Here is a 22,387-nt window from a genome sequence, read left to right as displayed (position 1 = left end):
ATCTTATATATGTTTCGATAAGATCACCTTTCATTCTTCTGAACTCCAATAAGTATAAACCCAACCTACTCAACCTATCTTCATAAGTCAACCCCCTCATCTCCGGAATCAACCTAGTGAACCTTCTCTGAACTGCCTCCAATGCAAGTATATCGTTTCTGAAGTACGGAGACCAAATTTGTATGCAGTACTCTAGGTGTGGCCTCACCAATACCCTGCACAGTTGTTGCGGGACTTCTCTGCTTTTATACTCTATCCCCCTTGCAATAAAGGCCAACATTCCATTTGCCTTCCTGATTACTTGCTGTACCTGCATATAGTGTGACGTCCGAAATCCGGAAATCTCGGGACCGAGGCCGTTCCAGATTCCGGGTATTTCCGGATTTCGGAACATCTTTGCCTGAGCCGAGGTAGGTGGGGTCGGGAGGCAAGGTCGGGCCACCAAGGTAAGGGGGCAGGGTCGAGCTGCCGAGAGCTGGGGCAAAGTCGGGCCGGGGCAAGGTTGGGCTGCCGAGGGTTGGGGTGAAGTTGGCCGCAGAGGTAAGGGGTGGAGGGGGGGGGTGGAAGGGGGAGGTCAGTTTGCCAAGGGCCGGTCCGCCAAGGCGGGGGAGTCTGGATTTCGGAACATTTTCCAGTTTCCGGACAAGCCTGCAACTGATTGGCCTGATGTCCGGATTTTGGACACTCAACCTGTTCTAACTTTTTGTGCACAGATACCTCTGTACTGCAGCACTTTGCAATTTTTCTCCATTTAAAAATAATTTGCTTTTCTATTCTTTCTGCCAAAGTGGATAACCTCACATTTTCCCACATTATACTCCATCTGCCAACTTTTTGCCCACTCACTTAGCCTGTCTATATCCCTTTGCAGATTTTTTGTGTCCTCCTCACAATTTGCTTTCCCACCCATTTTTATATCATCAGCAAACTTGGCTACATTACACTCGGTCCCTTCATCCAAGTCATTAATATAGATTGTAAATAGTTGAGGACCCAGCACCGATCCTTGCTGCACCCCACTAGTCACTGTTTGCCAACCGGAATATGACCCATTTATCCCGACTCTCTGTTTTCTGATAGTAAGCCAATCCTCTATCCATGCTAATATATTATCCCCAACCCAGTGAACTTTTATCTTGTGCAGTAACCTTTTATATGGCAGAGAAACATAGACATAGAAATTAGGTGCAGGAGCAGGATATTCAGCCCTTCAAGCCTGCACCGCTATTAAAGATCATGGCTGATCATTCCCTCAGTACCCCTTTCCTGCTTTCTCTCCATACCCTTGATCCCCTTAGCCGAAAGGGCCATATTTAACTCCCTTTTGAATGTATCTAACAACTTTCTGTGGTAGAGAATTCCACAGGTTAACCACTCTCTGAGTGAAGAGGTTTCTCCTTATCTCGGTCCTAAATGGCTTACCCCTTATTCATAGACTGTGACCCCACTGGTTCTGCAATTCCCCAGCAACGGTAATATTCTTACTGGCTCTAACCTGTCCAATCCTGTCAGAATTTTATATGTTTCTATGAGATCCTCTCTCATTCTTCTAAACTTCAGTGGATACAAGCCCAGTTGATCCAGTCTCTCCTCATATGACAGTCCTGCCATCCCGGGAATCAATCTGGTGAACCTTCGCTGTACTCCCTCAATAGCAAAAACGTCCTCCCTCAGATTAGGAGACCAAAACTGAACACAATATTCCAGGTGTGGCCTCAACAAGGCTCTGTACAACTGCAGTAAGACCTCCCTGCTCCTATACTCAAATCCTCTAGCTATGAAGGCCAACATGCCATTTGCCTTCTTCACCGCCTGCTGTACCTGCATGCCAAACTTCAATGACTGATGTACCTTGACACCCAGGTCCCGTTGCACCTCCCTTTTCCTAATCTGTCACCATTCAGATAATATTCTGTCTTCCTATTTTTGCCACCAAAGTGGATAACCTCACATTTATCCACATTATACTGCATCTGCCGTGCATTTGCCCACTCACCTAACCTGTCCAAGTCACCCTGCAGCCTCTTAGCATCCTCCTCACAGCTCACACTGCCACCCAACTTAGTGTCATCTGCAAACTTGGAGATATTACATTCAATTCCTTCATCTAAATCATTGATATATATTGTAAATAGCTGAGGTCCCAGCACTGAACCCTGCGGCACCCCACTGGTCACTGCCTGCCATTCTGAAAAGGACCCATTTATTCCGACTCTCTGCTTCCTATCTGTCAACCAGTTCTCTATCCACGTCAATACATTACCCCCAATACCATGTGCTTTAATTTTGCACACCAAACTCTTGTGTGGGACCTTGTCAAAAGCCTTTTGAAAGTCCAAATACACCACATCCACTGGTTCTCCCTTGTCCACTCTACTAGTTACATCATCAAAAAATTCCAGAAGATTTGTCAAGCATGATTTCCCTTTCATAAATCCATGCTGACTGGGACCAATCCTGTCACTGCTTTCCAAATGTGCTGCTATTTCATCTTTAATAATCGATTCCAACATTTTCCCCACCACCGATGTCAGGCTAACCGGTCTATAATTCCCTGTTTTCTCTCTCCTTCCTTTTTTAAAATGCCTTCTGGAAATCCGAATACACCACATCCACTGGTTGCCCCCTTATCCACCCTGCTCGTTGCATCCTCAAAGAACCCCAGCAAATTTGTCAAACATGATTTCCCTTTCATAAAACCATGCTGACTCTGCTTGATTGAACTATGCTTTTCCAAATGTCCTGCTACTGCTTCTTTAATAATGGACTCCAGCATTTTCCCAACTACAGATGTTATGCTAACTGGTCTATAGTTTTCTGCTTTCTGTCTGCATCCTTTTTTTAAATAGGGGCATTACATTTGCTGTTTTCCAATCAGCTCGGACCTCCTCAGAATCCAAGGAATTTTGGTAAATTGCATCTAATGCATCCACTATCTCTGCAGCCACTTCTTTTAAGACCCTAGGATGCAGGCCATCAGGTCCAGGGGACTTGTCCATCTTTAGTCCCATTATTTTGCCAAGTACTACTACTTTAGTGATTGTGAGGAGGTGCGTGGAGAGGCGGGAGTTCCGGGGTCGGTGAGAGGCCTATAAAGGCCAGAGAGACCGGGAGCAGCGTCGAGGAGGTGCGTGGAGTGGCGGGAGTTCCGGGGTCGGCGAGAGGCCTATAAAGGCCAGTGAGACCGGGAGCAGCGTCGAGGAGGTGCGTGGAGTGGCGGGAGTTCCGGGGTCGGCGAGAGGCCTATAAAGGCCAGTGAGACCGGGAGCAGCGTCGAGGAGGTGCGTGGAGAGGCGGGAGTTCCGGGGTCGGCGAGAGGCCTATAAAGGCCAGTGAGACCAGGAGCAGCGTCGAGGAGGTGCGCGGAGAGGCGGGAGTTCCGGGGTCGACGAGAGGCCTATAAAGGCCAGTGAGACCGGGAGCAGCGTCGAGTAGGTGCGTGGAGAGGCGGGAGTTCCGAGGTCGGCGAGAGGCCTATAAAGGCCAGTGAGACCGGGAGCAGCGTCGAGGAGGTGCGTGGAGAGGCGGGAGTTCCGGGGTCGGCGAGAGGCCTATAAAGGCCAGTGAGACCGGGAGCAGCGTCGAGGTGGTGCGTGGAGAGGCGGGAGTTCCGGGGTCGGCGAGAGGCCTATAAAGGCCCAACGCGGCGGCAGTCGGGAGCAGCGTGAGGAGCTGCGTAGAGAGGCGAGCCGGTGCAGCTACAGGGAGAAGGCAAAAAAGTAGAAAGAAACAGAAAGGTGATGTCACAGCCAAGGGGGTAAGTGATTGGCTGGTGATTGGTGAGTAGTTTTTCTTTTTTCTCTTATATAACAGTGAGTAAACTTTAGCATTGTTGTTGCTTATCTAAGGGTTAAGTCATGGCAGGACAGCTCGGTCACATGTTATGCTCCTCCTGTACCATGTGGGAACTCAGGGACGACACCAGTGTTCCTGACGACTACGTGTGCGGGAAGTGTATCCGCCTCCAGCTCCTGACGGACCGCGTTGCGGAGTTGGAGCTGAGGGTGGATTCACTCTGGAGCATCCACGATGCTGAGAATGACGTGAGTAGCACGTGTAGCGAGTTGGTCGTAACGCAGGGAAAGGGTCCACAGCCAGATAGGGAATGGAAGACCAGCAGGAAGAGCAGTGCAAGGAAGGTAGTGCAGGGGTCCCCTGTGGTCATCCCCCTGCAAAACAGATACACTGCTTTGGGTACTGTTGGGGGAGGGGGGATGACTCATCCGGGGGGGGGGGTGACTCATCAGGGGAGGGCAGCAGCAGCCAAGTTCATGGCACCGTGGCTGGCTCTGTTGCACAGGAGGGCAGGAAAAAGAGTGGGAGAGCGATAGTGATAGGGGATTCAATTGTAAGGGGAATAGATTGGCGTTTCTGCGGCCACAACCGAGACTCCAGGATGGTATGTTGCCTCCCTGGTGCAAGGGTCAAGGATGTCTCGGAGCGGGTGCAGGACATTCTAAAAAGGGAGGGAGAACAGCCAGTTGTCGTGGTGCACATTGGTACCAATGACATAGGTAAAAAAAGGGATGAGGTCCTACGAAACGAATTTAAGGAGCTAAATTAAAAAGTAGGACCTCAAAAATAGTAATCTCTGGATTGCTACCAGTGCCACGTGCTAGTCAGAGTAGGAATCACAGGATAGCGCAGATGAATATGTGGCTTGAGCAGTGGTGCAGCAGGGAGGGATTCAAATTCCTGGGGCATTGGAACCGGTTCTGGGGGAAGTGGGACCAGTACAAACCGGACGGTCTGCACCTGGGCAGGACCGGAACCAATGTCCCAGGGGGAGTGTTTGCTAGTGCTGTTGGGGAGGAGTTAAACTAAAATGGCAGGGGGATGGGAACCAATGCAGGAAGACAGAGGGAAACAAAAAGGAGACAAAAGCAAAAGACAGAAAGGAGATGAGGAAAAGTGGAGGGCAGAGAAACCCAAGGCAAAGAACAAAAAGGGCCACTGTACAGCAAAATTCTAAAAGGACAAAGGGTGTTAAAAAAACAAGCAAGAAGGCTTTATGTCTTAATGCAAGGAGTATCTGTAATAAGGTGGATGAATTAACTGTGCAAATAGATGTTAACAAATATGATGTGATTGGGATTACAGAGACGTGGCTCCAGGATGATCAGGGCTGGGAACTCAACATCCAGGGGTATTCAACATTCAGGAAGGATAGAATAAAAAGAAAAGGAGGTGGGGTAGCATCGCTGGTTAAGGAGGAGATTAATGCAATAGTTAGGAAGGACATTAGCTTGGATGAATCTATATGGGTAGAGCTGCAGAACACCAAAGGGCAAAAAACGTTAGTGGGAGTTGTGTACAGACCTCCAAACAGTAGTAGTGATGTTGGGGAGGGCATCAAACAGGAAATTAGGGGTGCATGCAATAAAGGTGCAGCAGTTATAATGGGTGACTTTAATATGCACATAGATTGGGCTAACCAAACTGGAAGCAATAAGGTGGAGGAGGATTTCCTGGAGTGCATGAGGGATAGTTTTCTAGACCAATATGTCGAGGAACCAACTAGGGGGGAGGCCATCTTAGACTGGGTGTTGTGTAATGAGAGAGGATTAATAGCAATCTCGTTGTGCGAGGCCCCTTGGGGAAGAGTGACCATAATATGGTGGAATTCTGCATTAGGATGGAGAATGAAACAGTTAATTCAGAGACCATGGTCCAGAACTTAAAGGCGGCTAACTTTGAAGGTATGAGGTGTGAATTGGCTAGGATAGATTGGCGAATGATACTTAAGGGGTTGACTGTGGATGGGCAATGGCAGACATTTAGAGACCGCATGGATGAACTACAACAATTGTACATTCCTGTCTGGTGTAAAAATAAAAAAGGGAAGGTGGCTCAACCATGGCTATCAAGGGAAATCAGGGATAGTATTAAAGCCAAGGAAGTGGCATACAAATTGGCCAGAAATAGCAGCAAACCCGGGGACTGGGAGAAATTTAGAACTCAGCAGAGGAGGACAAAGGGTTTGATTAGGGCAGGGAAAATGGAGTACGAGAAGAAACTTGCACGGAACATTAAGACGGATTGCAAAAGTTTCTATCGATATGTAAAGAGAAAAAGGTTGGTAAAGACAAACGTAGGTCCCCTGCAGTCAGAATCAGGGGAAGTCAGAACGGGGAACAAAGAAATGGCGGACCAATTGAACAAGTACTTTGGTTCGGTATTCACTAAGGAGGACACAAACAACCTTCCGGATATAAAAGGGGTCAGAGGGTCAAGTAAGGAGGAGGAACTGAGGGAAATCCTTATTAGTCGGGAAATTGTGTTGGGGAAATTGATGGGATTGAAGGCCGATAAATCCCCAGGGCCTGATGGACTGCATCCCAGAGTACTTAAGGAGGTGGCCTTGGAACTAGCGGATGCACTGACAGTCATTTTCCAACATTCCATTGACTCTGGATCAGTTCCTATGGAGTGGAGGGTAGCCAATGTAACCCCACTTTTTAAAAAAGGAGGGAGAGAAAACAGGGAATTATAGACCGGTCAGCCTGACATCGGTAGTGGGTAAAGTGATGGAATCAATTATTAAGGCTGTCATAGCAGCGCATTTGGAAAGAGGTGACATGATAGGTCCAAGTCAGCATGGATTTGTGAAAGGGAAATCATGCTTGACAAATCTTCTGGAATTTTTTTGAGGATGTTTCCAGTAGAATGGACAAGGGAGATGTGGTATATTTGGACTTTCAGAAGGCTTTCGACAAAGTCCCACACAAGAGATTAATGTGCAAAGTTAAAGCACATGGGATTGGGGGTAGTGTGCTGACATGGATTGAGAACTGGTTGGCAGACAAGAAGCAAAGAGTAGGAGTAAATGGGGACTTTTCAGAATGGCAGGCAGTGACTAGTGGGGTACCGCAAGGTTATGTGCTGGGGCCCCAGCTGTTTACACTGTACATTAATGATTTAGACGAGGGGATTAAATGTAGTATCTCCAAATTTGCGGATGACACTAAGTTGGGTGGCAGTGTGAGCTGCGAGGAGGATGCTATGAGGCTGCAGAGTGACTTGGATAGGTTAGGTGAGTGGGCAAATGCATGGCAGATGAAGTATAATGTGGATAAATGTGAGGTTATCCACTTTGGTGGTAAAAACAGAGAGACAGACTATTATCTGAATGGTGACAGATTAGGAAAAGGGGAGGTGCAACGAGACCTGGGTGTCATGGTACATCAGTCATTGAAGGTTGGCATACAGGTACAGCAGGCGGTTAAGAAAGCAAATGGCATGTTGGCCTTCATAGCGAGGGGATTTGAGTACAGGGGCAGGGAGGTGTTGCTACAGTTGTACAGGGCCTTGGTGAGGCCACACCTGGAGTATTGTGTACAGTTTTGGCCTCCTAACCTGAGGAAGGACATTCTTGCTATTCAGGGAGTGCAGCGAAGGTTCACCAGACTGATTCCCGGGATGGCGGGACTGACCTATCAAGAAAGACTGGATCAACTGGGCTTGTATTCACTGGAGTTCAGAAGAATGAGAGGGGACTTCATAGAAACGTTTAAAATTCTGATGGGTTTAGACAGGTTAGATGCAAGAAGAATGTTCCCAATGTTGGGGAAGTCCAGAACCAGGGATCACAGTCTAAGGATAAGGGGTAGGACCGAGATGAGGAGAAACTTCTTCACCCAGAGAGTGGTGAACCTGTGTAATTCTCTACCCCAGAAAGTTGTTGAGGCCAATTCATTAAATATATTCCTTACTACTAGGGGTATCAAGGGGTATGGCGAGAAAGCAGGAATGGGTACTGAAGTTGCATGTTCAGCCATGAACTCATTGAATGGCGGTGCAGGCTAGAAGGGCCGAATGGCCTACTCCTGCACCTATTTTCTGTTTCTATGTGATTGATTTAAGTTCCTCCCTCCCTATAGCCCCTTGATTATTCACTATCGGGATGTTTTTAAGTGTCTTCTACTGTGCAGACTGATACAAAATATTTGTTCAAAGTCTCTGCTATTTCCCTATTCCCTATTATTAATTGCCCTGTCTCATCCTCTAAGGGACCTACATTTACTTTAACCACTCTTTTCCTTTTTATATACCTGTAGAAACTTTTACTATGTTTTTATATTTTGTGCTAGTTTACTTTCATAAGCTGTCTTCCCTTTCCTTATTATTTTTTTAGTCGTTCTTTGTTGGCTTTTAAAAGATGTCTGCGCTCCTCTAATTCTGCCCTCTTGAGCATCCCTGATTATAATCACTCAACCATTGTTGGCCGTGCCTTCAATTGCTTGGGTCCCAAGCTCTAGAATTCCCTGCCGAAACCTCTCCACCTCTCTTTCCTCCTTCAAGACGCTCCTTAAAACCTACCTCTTTGACCAAGCTTTTGGTCACATGCACTAATTTTTAATTATGCGACTCGGTGTCAAATTTTTTATCTCATAATACTCCTGTGAAGCACCTTGGGATGTTTCACTACATTAAAAGGTGCTATATAAATACAAGTTGTTGTTGAGACGTTAAACCGAGGGCCCTGTCTGCTCTCTCAGGTGGACACAAGAGTTCCCATATCGCTATATCGAAGAAGAGGAGGGGAATTATCCCGGTGTCCTGGCTAATATTGATCCCTCAACCAACATCACTGAAAACAGATTATTTGGTCATTATCCCATTGCTGTTTGAGACATTGCTGTGCGCAAATTGACTGCCGCATTTTTACATGACAACAGTGACTGTACTTCAAACGTACTATGTTGGCTGTAAAGCGCTTTGGGACATCCTCAGGTCAAGGACAGAGAAAGCAGAGTGGAAATGGGATGAAGAATTAAGCGTCAAATGAAGTGGGTTTCCCCAAAGTGGATTCAAGCTGGTCGTATTTAGCAAAGCCCGTCAATAAACAACAAGGTGGAGAGTTCAAGCCCCATTACAGAGTACGGAGAGTGATGCACTGTCCGAGGTGCTGCCTTTCGGATGAGACGTTAAACCGAGGCCCTGTCTGCTCTCCCAGTTGGACATAAAAGATTCAATATCATTATTTCAAAGAGTAGGGGAATTCTCCCCAGTGTCCTGGCCAATATTTATACCTCAACCAACATAAAACATTACCTGGTCATTATCACATTGCTATTTGTGGCAGCTTGCTGTGCGCAAATTGGCTCCCTCGTTTCCATCAGTCCTGATTGCTTTTGTCTCGGCAATTGCTCAGCCCTGCACTCGCTTAGCGTGCTTGGGGCTGCAGATGCTGTGGTTCAACAGAGACAGCATAAATATTAATTGAACCTATCATTGGCCCTTTCCTTTAAGCGAGGGAAAGAGTTTATAAAGAGGGCAGCGCTGTCCCGAACATTGCTCAGCACTCTGCCGATACCGTCCCTGTCAATCACTTCGGTGCTCTAAGCGAAGTGATAGCGCTTGATGCAGCGCTCAACTTCCCTCTTGGAGCATTAAAGAGGAAGTTCCTGGCAGCAGCAAGTCTTTATTGCCCGGCTTTTGTGCACCCTGAAAAGTAATCGCCCCAAAAGGGGCACGACGCAATTTCTATCCCAAAGTCTGTCTGACACTGGGTCTGTCAGACACCGAGTATTTATGATGTCGGGTCTGTGTGACATTGGATTGACCGGGGGGGAGGGTCAGGGGGCACTCAGTGCCGAGGCGGGAGGCCGAGGCGACCGGGGACAATGACCGCGCTGGGAGCCGCCAAGAAGGCGCTGCTCCTGGACATGAAGCGCAGGGTGGCAGCGTTGAGCGGCCCCGCGAGGCGGTGAGCCGGCGGGCGGGTAAATGAGTGAGTGAGGCGGCGCGACCTCCGTTCCACCACAGCCTGCTGCTCGGGTAGGCCGTCCCTGGGCCCCCCCACCCGCTGACACCGCGCGGCCCGGCCCCGGGACTCCAGCAGCTTCGGCCTCGTCCCAACCGATCGTCAAATAGGCCCCTCCCTCTCTCTCCCCCAGGCCACTCCCCTCTCTCTCTCTCTCTCTCCCAGGCCCCGCCCAATGAGGGTACAGGGCCCAGAAGAGCCGAGGCCCCAGGGACAGCACGTGCTGGCCCACATTGCGATATGTGCGCGCTCTAGGTCCGTGCAGCAGAGCAGGTCTCCAGTCGTCCTGGTTAACCCTTGCCACTGGATAAAGGCCTAGCTCTATCAAGCCCGTGTGGTGGCTGCTGTGCAACGGTCACCATACGTTAAAAAGATCCACGCACAGGCATCTTCCACCCTCTCAATTGGAGTTCAGGACTGGAACACCGGGTCCTTCATTGAAACAGCTGTGAACTCATGTGGAAGCAAGTCAACCTCGTTCGAGGGACCACCTATGTTGATGTGACATTGGGTCTGTCTGACACTGGATCTGTCTGATACTGGGTCTTTCTCATACTAAGTCTTTCTAACAGGTGATCTGTCTGACACTGGGTCTGTCTGACACTGGGAGGAAGGAATTCACTAATGATTCTCAGCTTTCTCTAAATTCGGTGTTAGCGCTCCAAGAAGGAAGAGGAGCACCAACTGAAGTGCTACCACTTCCGTTGGAACGCTAAACCACGCTAGAGGCGTGGTGGTGATGCAGTGCTGCACAATGTCCCACGCAGCGCTGCCAGGATCTGAGGCTCCTTCCCGTAAAGGGAAGGGCTGTTGCTGCAGACTCTGTATTGGGAAGAGATAGCTAGCAGCCAAAGAAACATCTAAAAAATTGATATTATGCATTTGCACAATTTTTTAAACTTACCACACTAACATCCCGTTTAACTTGCGTGCCCGAAGTGCCCGGCCTCTCGAGCAACGCTACCTGCAGCTGGCAATGTTGTTACCCGGCAATGTTGTAGGCGGTGGAACTGAAGTATGGGTTTGGGGCGCTACCAGGGCGATGCACAGGACAATTCCTTCACGATCTGCGAGCGCAGGAGATTGTGGCGCAAGTTGTTACCGCCGCCTCAAACCTCTTGACTAATTTAGCGGAAGTTGTTTCTTTCATTGCACTCGGTTGTTAGCTCCCCATTATCACCCTCCGGAGGCGATAACAGGAGCCGCAAAGGAGGCCAATTTCTTGGACTGGGTCATTCTGGCATTGAGGGGTTGAAATTCGGTCTTGCCGTTTTTGAGGCGGTGTCACCGTCTGAATGGAGATACTACCGCCAGATGGCAGTTGCCACCACTAACCGCGAAATTCAGTTTTGCCGCCTCAAAAGGGGACTGTAGCGTTAAATCAGGCATTGCATGCTACTCTGGAGACAATAAGTGGCGGCAAGTGAGGCGGCAATTATCATTTGTAACTGTGCTACAGACATAGTGCTGCCACCTAGATTCAATTAAGGTGGGGATTAGGCAAAAGTGAATTTGGCGAGACCGCGCCAAGGAGGCGGTGTACGTGTACTGACGTCAGGATTTCCATGGCGGTAGTCAGCGATGCGGCAAATCATTACGTCCTGAAAAAGCGGAATTGAATTTCCCCTCAGGCACGCCCCACCTAATACTGCCGCCCAGCCATTTACGCCCCATTGTCGCCTCTCCCAAGTGGTAGCAACTGGCAGTGGCAACCGAATTTTGACCCCTGGGTCTTTCTGACATTAAGTCCTTATGACATTGGGGGCTAGACAGTCATTATAGCCCAGGAATGGGCAGTGTCATTAGAAAAGTTAGAGAATTAGTGGCAGGCCCTAGTGCTTTAGATTGCAAGCAAAATTCGTGCTCACTGCTCAAAAAAGTTATTGGAGTCCTAATTCTAGTCTCAATGCCCAAACTCATTGGCGTTACACTCAAAGGGCGGACCAATATCAGGTGCAGTCTAATTGCAAGTCATAATTGCCATAGGCTTTATCACTACAAAAAGGGCGCAAGAGCCGACACAGTGGGATTATAAAAAGAGCGCGAGAGAGCAGCACCAACGGACCTGTGAGGAAGTAAAGAAAAAATAAATCAAAGTGTGATGTCACACTTCAAAAGTACTTCATTGGCTATAAAGTGCTTTGGAACATCCTGAGGTGCTTTCTTTATTTAAATCCCATTCCTGAATAGGTATTTCTCCAGCTTGCTGTTTAAAGGAATTATTCAGCGTTCGCCACTTGCTGGGCGTTTTATGCACTCATCTATTCAGAGTAAAGCTCCTCCCGTTTCTGGCTTCACTTGGGACTGCTTGAGTTTAACCTCACAATCTCTACCTCTGTAACCTTAGCCTGAGCTGTATTAACAGCATAAATCTATATCATTTGTGCCTCTCAATAACAACTTGCATTTATACAGCGCATTTAAGGTAGTAAAATGTCCCCAGGCGCTTCACAGGAGCACTATCAGACAAAATTTGACACTGAGCTACATAAAGAGATATTAGGACAGGTGACCAAAAGCTTGGTGAAAGCACTCAATGCACAATATAAATACAAATCCTTTATTTCATTTGTTTCCTTATTTTTCAGCCATCATAGCACTTACCTGCTCTCTGGTGAAGTTCTTGTCCGGTCCCAGGAGGTAAGGGGTGATGAAACTTTCCGCTGGCTTAATTTGAGCCATGAACCCGTAAAAGCACAGGTACAAGACGGAGAACCTCCAGCAGTCTCCTGGCTGCTGGAGGGGCTTCTCCATGGCCTCAGGGTCCATGCCGCTCGTCTCTGTCTCTCTCTCACGGACCCCCTCTGCCCTGCTCCTTGGTCACCCTCAGGTTCTCGCTCTCGCTCTCTCTCTCTTTCTTTCTTTCTCTCTCCCTCTCGTCGTGCTGGCACTGATGCAGCTTCACCCCCTTTCCGATATCACCCGGGTCGAGAGCAAATGTGCTCAAATCCCACGATTCTCAGACCCGCTGAAGACTTTGTCCCGGCTCGTTTGGGTGAGGACAGTTATTGCACTCAAAACAAACTTTTCATGAGTAGAAGTGGCCTTGTGAGGACTCCTTGTTGTTGATTGATCCGCAGGCTGTTGCAGAGCACAAGTGCCATGAACAAAGCAAAGGCAGCTCCTCTCTGCCTTGCTGAGAACTGCAAGAGTGTGCAAAGCTCCCAAAGAGTGGAGTTTAATATAAGCAGGGGTTGTCCCCTCCTCTAACTCTGGTGCTCCTGGTGAAAACATTGGCTCTTCTTAAGCCAGATCTTTTACAGCTGCTACCCACAAGCTTTCACACAGTGCAGGCTGGGACTGGAAGTCTTGTAGGCACAGTTCGCTGACTCAGAGCAGCTATAACTGCACTGCAAGTACCAGAATGCACTGCTAACACCAAGGAGGTTGACTGCTGATCGAGTACCAGGATGTAAACGCCCCTTTCCAGCCTATATTGCCATCAACTGGAGTGGGAGGATACTTTAATATTGCAGTCCCTCTCAAGCCAATCTGACAGGTCAGATTCAAGTTTACTTTGTGCTTTGGTAATAAATTATTATTTCTTTAGCTTGGCGAAGAAGGTTTTCATTTAACAATTCAGATGCATTTACAATCAGAGTGTGGCAGCTGACTGAGACACATTCAATAGCTGCTTCACCATCCTGCCTCAGGGAAACTACAATATAGTGAATTGATTCTGACAGGCAAAAGCACCACATCATGATCAAGGAGTCATTCATTCCTTGTGACCCAAGAATATGCCGTATAACACACAATCTACAGTGTGTTACATACTGCATAACACAGTCTAGAGTGGGTTAAGGGAGAAAAAACTTGCACTTCTCACAACCTCAGGACGTCCCAATACGCTTTACAGTAAAGTACTTTTGACCTGCAGTCACTGTTGTAATGTAGGAAAGAGGGTTGGGACAATGACGCAGCCCAGTTTGACCCCGGTCCGGACGTGGATTGGGTCTGTAATGGATTCATTAGTAAGGATCATGGCCTGCCTGTCATCGTGGAGCAGGCGGAGGATGGTGACGAACTTTTGGGGGCATCCGAAATGGAGGAGGACGCTCCATAGACCCTCGCGGTTAACAGTGTCAAAGGCCTTTGTAAGGTTGAAGAAGGTCATGTATAAGTGCTGTCGCTGTTCCCTGCATTTTTCCTGCAGCTGTCGTGCTGCAAAAATCATGTCCATTTAGCCCCGTAGGGGACGAAATTCGCACTGCCACTCCGGGAGGAGCTCCTCGGCCACAGGGAAAAGACGGGTGAGGAGGACTCTAGCGACGACTTTCCCAGTGGGGAGACACTACTTAGGAGCAATAGAATAGGTAAAAGCAGAGTTGAGAGGAAGTATAAGGTTTTGCATAGAGGTGAATAGTAAATTTAATTGTTGTTTATATATGTGGTTAATGTTTTCAGATAACATTTTACTTGGAATGTTGCACATTTGGTGCTGTCTCTCATTTCAGTTTTGGGGCTGTGATATGTAATGAGAAATTAATATAATGATGGGGACGTGCAGAGCAACCGGGAAGTGGCCTGGAATTCATTGGAACCGAAGTCTGATGAGGTGGTCACGGACCACCCTTGCAGAAGGAAGATTGAGTCCCTGCCTCCTCCATCGCTGCTGTTGCTGCTCCTGTTCCTCCTCCTCATCCTCGTCCTCATCCTCATCCTCCTCGTCCTCCACCTGCTTCTTCTCCTCCTCATCCTCCTCTTGCTTCTCCTCATCCTCATCCTCCTCCTCCTTCTGAGGTAGTGGAGCTATGCCTGGTGGCAATGGCTATGCACTCATGATGGCCAGGTTGTGCAGCATGCAGCAGATGACGACGGATAGGGACACCCACTCAGCCGAGTACTGGAGGACTCCTCCCAAGCGGTCAAGGCAGCGGAACCGTTGCATCCACACTCCGATGGTCTGCTCAATGATGTTCCTGGTGGCGGCATGGCTCTCATTATATGAGGACAGGAGTGTTGGGGTTGTGGAGGGGAGTCATGAGTCAGGTGAAGAGTGGATAGCCCTTGTCTCCGACCAGCCAGCCGTAAGCTTGACATTGTGGCTAGAAGAGTGCTGGCACACCGGTCTGACGCAGGATGAATGTATCATGGCTGCTGCCAGGATAGTGGTGAGGATTCGCTCTGTGCGATTGCACACCAACTGCACATTCAGTGAGTTGTAGCCTTTGCGATTACGAAAACCTCAGGATTGTTATGCAGTGCCTGCAAAGCGACATGGGTGCAGTCAATGGCGCCCTGCACCATAAGGAAGTCCGCTATCCTGGCAAAGCCACATGCATGATCGTAGTGCTTCTCTCTGGTGATGGGGAAGGAAATGTAGTTCCTTCTCCTTCTGTACAAATCATCGGTCACCTCTCAGATGCAGCAATGGACAGCAAACTGGGAGATGTTGGAGATGTGTCCTGTTGCACACTGGAAGGATCCACTGGCATAGAAATTGAGCGCATTGGTGACCTTGACTGCCACTGGGAGAGTCGTCCTCACCCTGGTCTGAGGCCTGAGGTATATTTGCAGGAGGTGGCAGAGCTCTGTGACCACATCCTTGCTGAAGTGCTGCCTTCGAACACACTGTTCCTCAGTGAATTGATGTAGGCGAACTGCTGCCGGAATACCCTGGGAGGGTAAGGCCTCTTGTTGAGAGCCCTGTTGGCCCTCCTCCCTCTGGCCACATTTGGCAGTGTTTCTCTGTGCTTCAGTTGCCTCCGACAGTGGCGCTGGAGCATGAAGTCCAGTGCCAGCACAGCTCTCATGAAATAATATAAATGTTGGAGTTTCAAATCTGCCCTCAATGAAAGTCACGAATCTTTATGAGCCAGAACACTCCTTCAACTGCAAATGGTTGTATGTAAATGAATTGCGTTGCCATATGGATTGATTGGTTGTATGTAAATGAATTTAAATGATTGTATTCCGCCCCCTGTAAACTGCTATAACCCCGCGGCACAAGGCACTCGGGGAGAAGGTGTTCGCAGATCGCGGGATCTCAACTCTTCTCTCAGAGCTCTGTTAGCAATAAACTTGTCTCTCTTACTTTACTAGAGTCTATGTGAATTTATTTCCACTAACAAATTGGCGTCACGAACAGGATACCACGGAGCTGGATAGTCGTATGACCCAGTAGAACTGACCACCCAGAAATTATATTGGGGGAAGCGGCTGGCCGGCAAAGTGGTATCAAACGAATAAAATAGATTAAGTGAGGAAAGAGACATAATTTGATAGTATGTGATAGTATGTGATAAGAGTTAAGAAATTCAGACTGTAGTGGCGTACAAAGCAGACTGAAAGTAAAGTAATTAGTGATGCTGGGGTTGATTATTTTAGTCCAATGTTCATAGAAGGTGATATAGAAATCGGTGCGGAAGGGAGCTGATCACTCCAACCAAGAGCCGGACTCCGGTGGTAAAGAAACACGCTAATCTTCGCGAGCAAGACAAGAGGTCTCTGCGAGGTGAATTGTGGCCGTGAGTATTTAAGTTCGGAAATTCCATAAACTAGAGGGGAATACAGGAACATAGAATAAACATCTTCAATGGCAGGTAAGGAAACGGACGTAAAATGTGGACCGCCCGGGTCCCTAATTAACTCTTACATGACCGATCGACAAGTCTTAATTGAAAAAACGCAGAAAGACGGCTGGGATGTATCCCAGACATTAGAACAACAACGAAGTTGGATGGCAAAACAAAAGAAAGAAAAAACTAAAAAGGCCGGAGTATTACTAGTACTTCAGTTAGCAGGACTAATTGAGCAAGTAAAGGACGTTGGAGAGAAAAGGGAGGAGCCGCGGTAGCAGCCAATGCCGACTTTTCAGGAGGACGTTGGACACGCGCGGTACCATTAACCACTGAAGTAGATGGTCAACAGACGGCCTTTGGCCCTTTTAAAACCGAGATCCAACGAGTTTTAGGTAATGCACCTACTAATTGGAGTAAAATTACTACAACCAAACAACAAAAGGGGGAAGGAGCCTCAGAGTATGGGGAACGATTATTCCAGATATATCAAGAATGCTCTGGACAGGGAAACCCGGGCTGCGGCGACCGAGCATTTATCTCGGCATTTAAGGACGGACTATCCGCTGCACACCAGACCATTATAAAAATGGGAGTAATTGTAACCCAGGATTATGATGAACTGGTCGAGTGGGCTAGTGGCATCCAGGGAGGGGGCGATGAAAAATCCCAAACAAAGATAAAACAAGAAAGGGTTTTTGCAGCAGGGACGGAGGGAGGACAGAAAAAGGGGACATGCCATAACTGCGGGAAGGTGAGTCACTTTGCCAAAGAATGTAAGGGGAAACACATGGAAAAACAATGCACATATTACGGCAAAAAGGGACATTTAGACGCGACCTGCTATAGTAAAAATGGCTATCCTAATAAGGCAAGGACCCTGTCAGAACAGGAATACCAGCAGTGGCAGGAGTACAAAGCCACCCTGTGATGCCCGGCGGCCCCTGTACAAAGTAAAAAGGAGGGAAGGATATATGTGTCTGCACTAGTAGGGGGCCGACAGTGTGAGATGCTAGTGGACACTAGAGCCTCAATATCCATTACCAATCTACCCCTTCACGTAACCGACAAAAAGGCCTTAATAAACGGAATAGATGGACGGCCAACACCGGTCTACCTGAGCATCACCCAAGTCGTGGAAATTGATAATTTGTGTATACCCATGAGATTTTACGTATGCAAGAATCGTGAGGGAACGATATTGGGGAATGACGTAATGAAGGAATTTCAGGCCCTGATTGATTGTGGCAAGGGGAAATTAACATGGCCAAAAGCAGATGGCAGTAAGGGAGATTTGGGACAGATAGCTCACCATATGGAAAGTTTAGGTGTAGCAACAGCCACAAAAACCAACTGGCATACCGAGACTGGAGGATATGGCGGCATTTGTGCCTCTGTGCCCGGGGTTTGGGCACAGACAAAATTGGATACCGGAAAGGCGGACATTAAGGTCCCTGGACCATCTCATAAACCAAACCGGCAATACCCTATAAGACCCGAAGCCAGAACAGCAGTTGTAGAAATAGTAAAGGGACTAGTGGAAAAAGGTATCTTAAGAGAAACTGTTAGCACCACTAACTCCCCAACATGGCCAGTAGGGAAGCCAGATGGGAGTTATAGACTAACCATTGACTACACCGCCCTTAATAAGGTCACCCCCAAACTATACCTGATAGTGGCCAGTCCCTCCACAATCCTTAATGGATTATCCCCTGAACATAAAATCTTTACAGTCCTGGACATAGCCAATGGCTTCTGGGCACTTCCCCTCGACCCAGAATCACAAGAGAAATTCGCCTTCACGGTGGAGGATAAACAATATACTTGGACCCGATTACCACAAGGGTTCCATAATAGTCCTGCCATATTCCACCAAGTCATGAGCGACATACTAAAACAAATAGAAGTACCGGCAGGAAATAGTATTTTACAATATGTCGACGATATATTAATAGCTTCAGAAACCAAGGAGGGACATCAGGCAACCCTATACCTGGTGTTACGAGCTTTGGAGTTGGCAGGCCTTAAGGTCAACCCCAAGAAAGCCCAGGTAGGGAAAACCCAAGTACTGTACCTAGGGTACTGCCTTTCAAAGGGGTTGAAAGAAATGCCCTCGGATAGGAAAAAGGCCATCAAGGACATGCCTAGATCAGTAACGGTAAGGGGGGGGGGGGGTGAGGAAGGTACTGGGTCTCTTTAATTACAGCCGGAACTTTATCCCTGAGTTTGCAAAGATTGCCGAGTCGATACAAAGACTAGTAAAGGGAGGAAAACCGGCCCTTGACCTTATAGAGTGGGGCCCTGAACAAGAACAGGCGTATAGTAAACTCAAGTCAGAACTAGTCTCCGCACCTGGATTGGGACTGCCTGACATGGGTAAAGATTTCCACATCCACTGTACCAATGAAGATGGGTTCTATACGGCCGTGGTCACCCAAGATCACGGGGTTAAAAGGAGACCTATAGCCTATTACTCCACCGCCGAAGGTCCGGTGGTGACCGGATTATCCAGATGGAAAGCTGCACCAGACTGCGCAGCTTGGGCAGTAAAAATAAGCGAGCCCGTGGTAATGACCGGAAACATCATTCTCCACACCAAACACACGTTGGTAGAAATGTTAAACACAGGAAAACTGAGAACCGTTTCTAATATGAGATGGGCAAAGTGGGAAGCAGTCCTCTTGCCACCCAACAAAGCAGTAACTATAATTAGAGATGTTGGGGGAAAACCCCGCGGAGGGCATAGTGCAAGAGGAAGAGCCCCACGATTGCGGGGACGTGGTTATGGACATGGAAGAGGATAGAATAAAAGACGCATCCCTTCAAACCGCAGAACAAACCTTGTTTGTGGACGGCGCGCGAAAATACGTAGAGGGACTACCTCATACCGGATGGGCTGTAGTTAACCAGGATCTAGAGACAGTCGAATCAGGGCGAATTAGTGGGGGGTCATCAGCTCAGGTGGCAGAATTGGTAGCCCTCACCCGGGCACTGGAACTATCAGAGGGTAAGATCGTTAATATCTATACGGACAATAGATATGCATTCGGGGTAGTACACGATTATATGACAGCATGGGGGAGGAGGGGTTCTATCACAACCAGCGGACATCCCATAAAACACCAGCTGAGAATAGAAGCTCTCTTAGCAGCCAGTAATAAACCAAAACAGGTAGCGGTCATTAAAATTAAAGCCCACCAAAGGGAACCGGACCGAACCAGTCCAGATTGGCGGAGTCACCAGGGAAATCAAGCTGCGGACTTAGCTGCACAAGAGACATTAGAACAAGAGGAGTGTGAGGAAGCCTCAGTCAGCGCCGCTGGGGTCCGAGACGAACAGATAAGTATCGAGAAACTACACCAGGACACTTCTGAGGAAGAAAGGGGTATGTGGACAAAGCAGGGCGCAAGGAAAGGATAATGTTTGGAGACGAAACGCCAAGGTAATGGCGCCTGAATGCATACAGAATACCTTATTGGAGTTGCACCATGGCCTGTCCCATTCGGGACGAGAGGCCATGACCGGAAGTCTTGGAAGAGATTGGTGGTGGAAGGGGATGGGGAGAGATATTGCCAAACATTGCCATCGATGCGTTACGTGCGTACAATATAATCCAGGCAGGCCCATTAAGATTAAAATGGGACACCAGCACCGTCCACGGGGGCCATGGGAACATTTACAAATTGATTTCACAGGTCCTTTGCCCCCATCCCATGGAAAAAGATATTGCCGAGTGATTATAGATCAATTTACCCGGTGGGTGGAAGCTTTCCCCACACGTGATTGCACTGCCTCAACAGTGGAAGGATATTGACCGAGCAGGTGATTCCCCGATGGGGAGTGCCTCTTCAGATAGATTCCGACAGGCACCCACTTCACCGGGAAGATTGTAAAAACAGTATGCCAGCTGATGGGCATAAAACAAAAATTCCACATTCCCTACCACCCGCAGAGTTCTGGAATGGTAGAACACATGAATCGTACCCTTAAGAACGCCCTGGCCAAGGCCATGCAAACGTCAGGAAGAACGTGGACAGAAGTATTACCTATTATCTTAATGAAGTTAAGAGCCACAGTAAACCGGACAACCGGATTAACCCCTTATGAACTAATGACAGGAAGGGCAATGCAATTACCAGAAAGCATCATAACAGGTGGGGCCGTTAGGCCCATTCAAAGACAAAATTAAATGGTATGTTTTGGAACTAAGCACTCAACTCAAAGGGATGCGTAAATTAGTAAGAGACAATCAGGAAGAGAGAGACGCTCAGAAAGAGCTTGAAAGGCTCCCTGACGTCCCGATGGCGGGACGTCGCGTCATGGTAAAAACATTACCTGAAAAACCAGGGTTTGCACCAAAATGGAATGGCCCATATGAGGTCATAATCAGTGGAGACACCTGTGCCTGTCTGGACATAAGAGGGAAGAGTGTATGGAAACATTGGACCCAGTTGAAATTGTACAAAGAAACTAATGAGTAAACATAAGACATGTGATTCACGATAATGTAACCAGGATACTTGTTTATGCACCCCGAACAGGTGACGACTGCAAGCAAGTCCAAATTACGGCTACTGCTAATGTGTAAATATTGTATTGTTTGAGTGTAACAAACATGTCTAAGATAGCGTATATAATCGCGTTACTCTATGTTGTCACGGTTGTAAAGCTAATAGGATTAGAAGATAGCTTGTTTTCAAGACCCATATACGTTTACACGGCAATCGAACCGTGTGTTACCCACTAGCCCAATCAGTAGAGACACTGTTCGTGGCCACCCCTGGGTGGACCCCCCCGTGACTTATATATGGCGGATACCTCGGACGCACCGTGAGGGACAAACGGGCGAATATAGAAGGGGTATACAGGGAAGATGCGTGGAATTAATAAATCCCACAGATCCTATGTGCAGGGGGTCCCGGGGAAAGGACGAAACGGTATGCTCAGACAATGCAAGCTACCCGTTTTGCTTCTCGGGGCAAGGATGGGGGTGTGCATATGCCCTGGTCCCCGAGAACGCCACCTGTGTGCAGACGCAGTGTGCCCGTCAGCACTGTCGAGTGCATAGAGGCCAGTTTACTTGCACCTGTAACGAGCAAAGATGTCTGAACGTGACCACAGGGAGGCAAGTTATCTGCGGTCAGTGCAAAAGAACTCATGTCAGCTCAGAAACATGGGCATACCCGTTTGATGCTTACCAATTGGTAGGATCGGGCTCAAATTCAAGGGAACCGAGCAATTGATGGTATAAGCAGTTCACGAGTGTTAACAACACCGACGTAAAGTGTTATAGAGCTAATGAGGGATTTGTGTTCCTCCTCAACGGCACCTTCAAGACCGAACACCGACCCTCCCGGTCCTCCTTGCAGTAGGAACTATAGGACCACTCATTGTTCCATGCCCCCGAAGGGGGCATACCCAGAGAAGGATAGTAACACGGGCCATCAGCAAGGAGTTCTGTGCCGATTGGGAGGATCCTATCATGCTGGGATCATCACTCGGCCACGGGTTCCTCGGAGCCCTGTCTGTGGGGGGATCAGCGGGGGTAATTAGTGCCAAAAATAGGAACTATCTTATTTTTGGATTAACCATTCTGGGAAACAGCACATCTAAGGGATTGGATGCCATCAACCAGGAGCTGTCTGAATTAAGATTGTATATGCAGCAGACCCGTTATGCCGTAGATTATCAGTTAGCCCAACAGGGGGGAGCATGCACAATAATAGGAGACAAATGTATAATGCATGTTACGGATGAATCATACACTATCACCCAAGCCATTGATGCCATAAGAAAGCAGCTTGACGAGTTCAGACAAGGCCCAAAAAAGGGGAATGGCTGGCTTGACTGGCTATTAGGGGGATCCTGGGGGTCCTATTTAACGCATGGAGTAGTTATTCTTGTTGTAATAATAATTACTTGTTGCTTGATTATCGGATGTTTTAATATCTGCTGTAAAGTCATGATGGCCCGAATAGTGCCGGTTGCCAGCGTGATCACCGGAAAAGAACATCTGATGGGAACACCTGGAGACGCCGAGGAAGATGGAGCGGACGACGCAGGCACAGACCACTACCTATGAAGGGTAGGCTAGAGCTAC

At 48.1% G+C, this 22,387-nt stretch overlaps 1 protein-coding gene across 2 annotated transcripts in view; it reads right to left on the bottom strand.

Moving 5' to 3' along the window:
- The window catches only part of slc19a1 (solute carrier family 19 member 1), an 84,246-nt gene extending 71,146 nt beyond the window's left edge, over positions 1–13,100 (bottom strand). The window contains exon 1 of one of the 2 annotated variants that reach the window (XM_070876132.1): positions 12,371–13,100. In XM_070876132.1, the coding sequence (XP_070732233.1) occupies positions 12,371–12,535 (165 nt within the window). In that variant the 5' untranslated portion in view covers positions 12,536–13,100. Of the gene's footprint in view, positions 1–9,054; positions 9,848–12,370 lie in introns of those variants that run through there. The other variant, XM_070876134.1, reaches the window with a different exon arrangement.
- Between the last annotated feature and the right edge of the window lie 9,287 nt (positions 13,101–22,387).

The sequence above is a fragment of the Pristiophorus japonicus genome, chromosome 3, assembly GCF_044704955.1.
Source record: "Pristiophorus japonicus isolate sPriJap1 chromosome 3, sPriJap1.hap1, whole genome shotgun sequence".
Lineage (NCBI taxonomy): Eukaryota > Metazoa > Chordata > Chondrichthyes > Pristiophoridae > Pristiophorus > Pristiophorus japonicus.
This window is presented reverse-complemented; position numbering and strand designations above follow the sequence as displayed.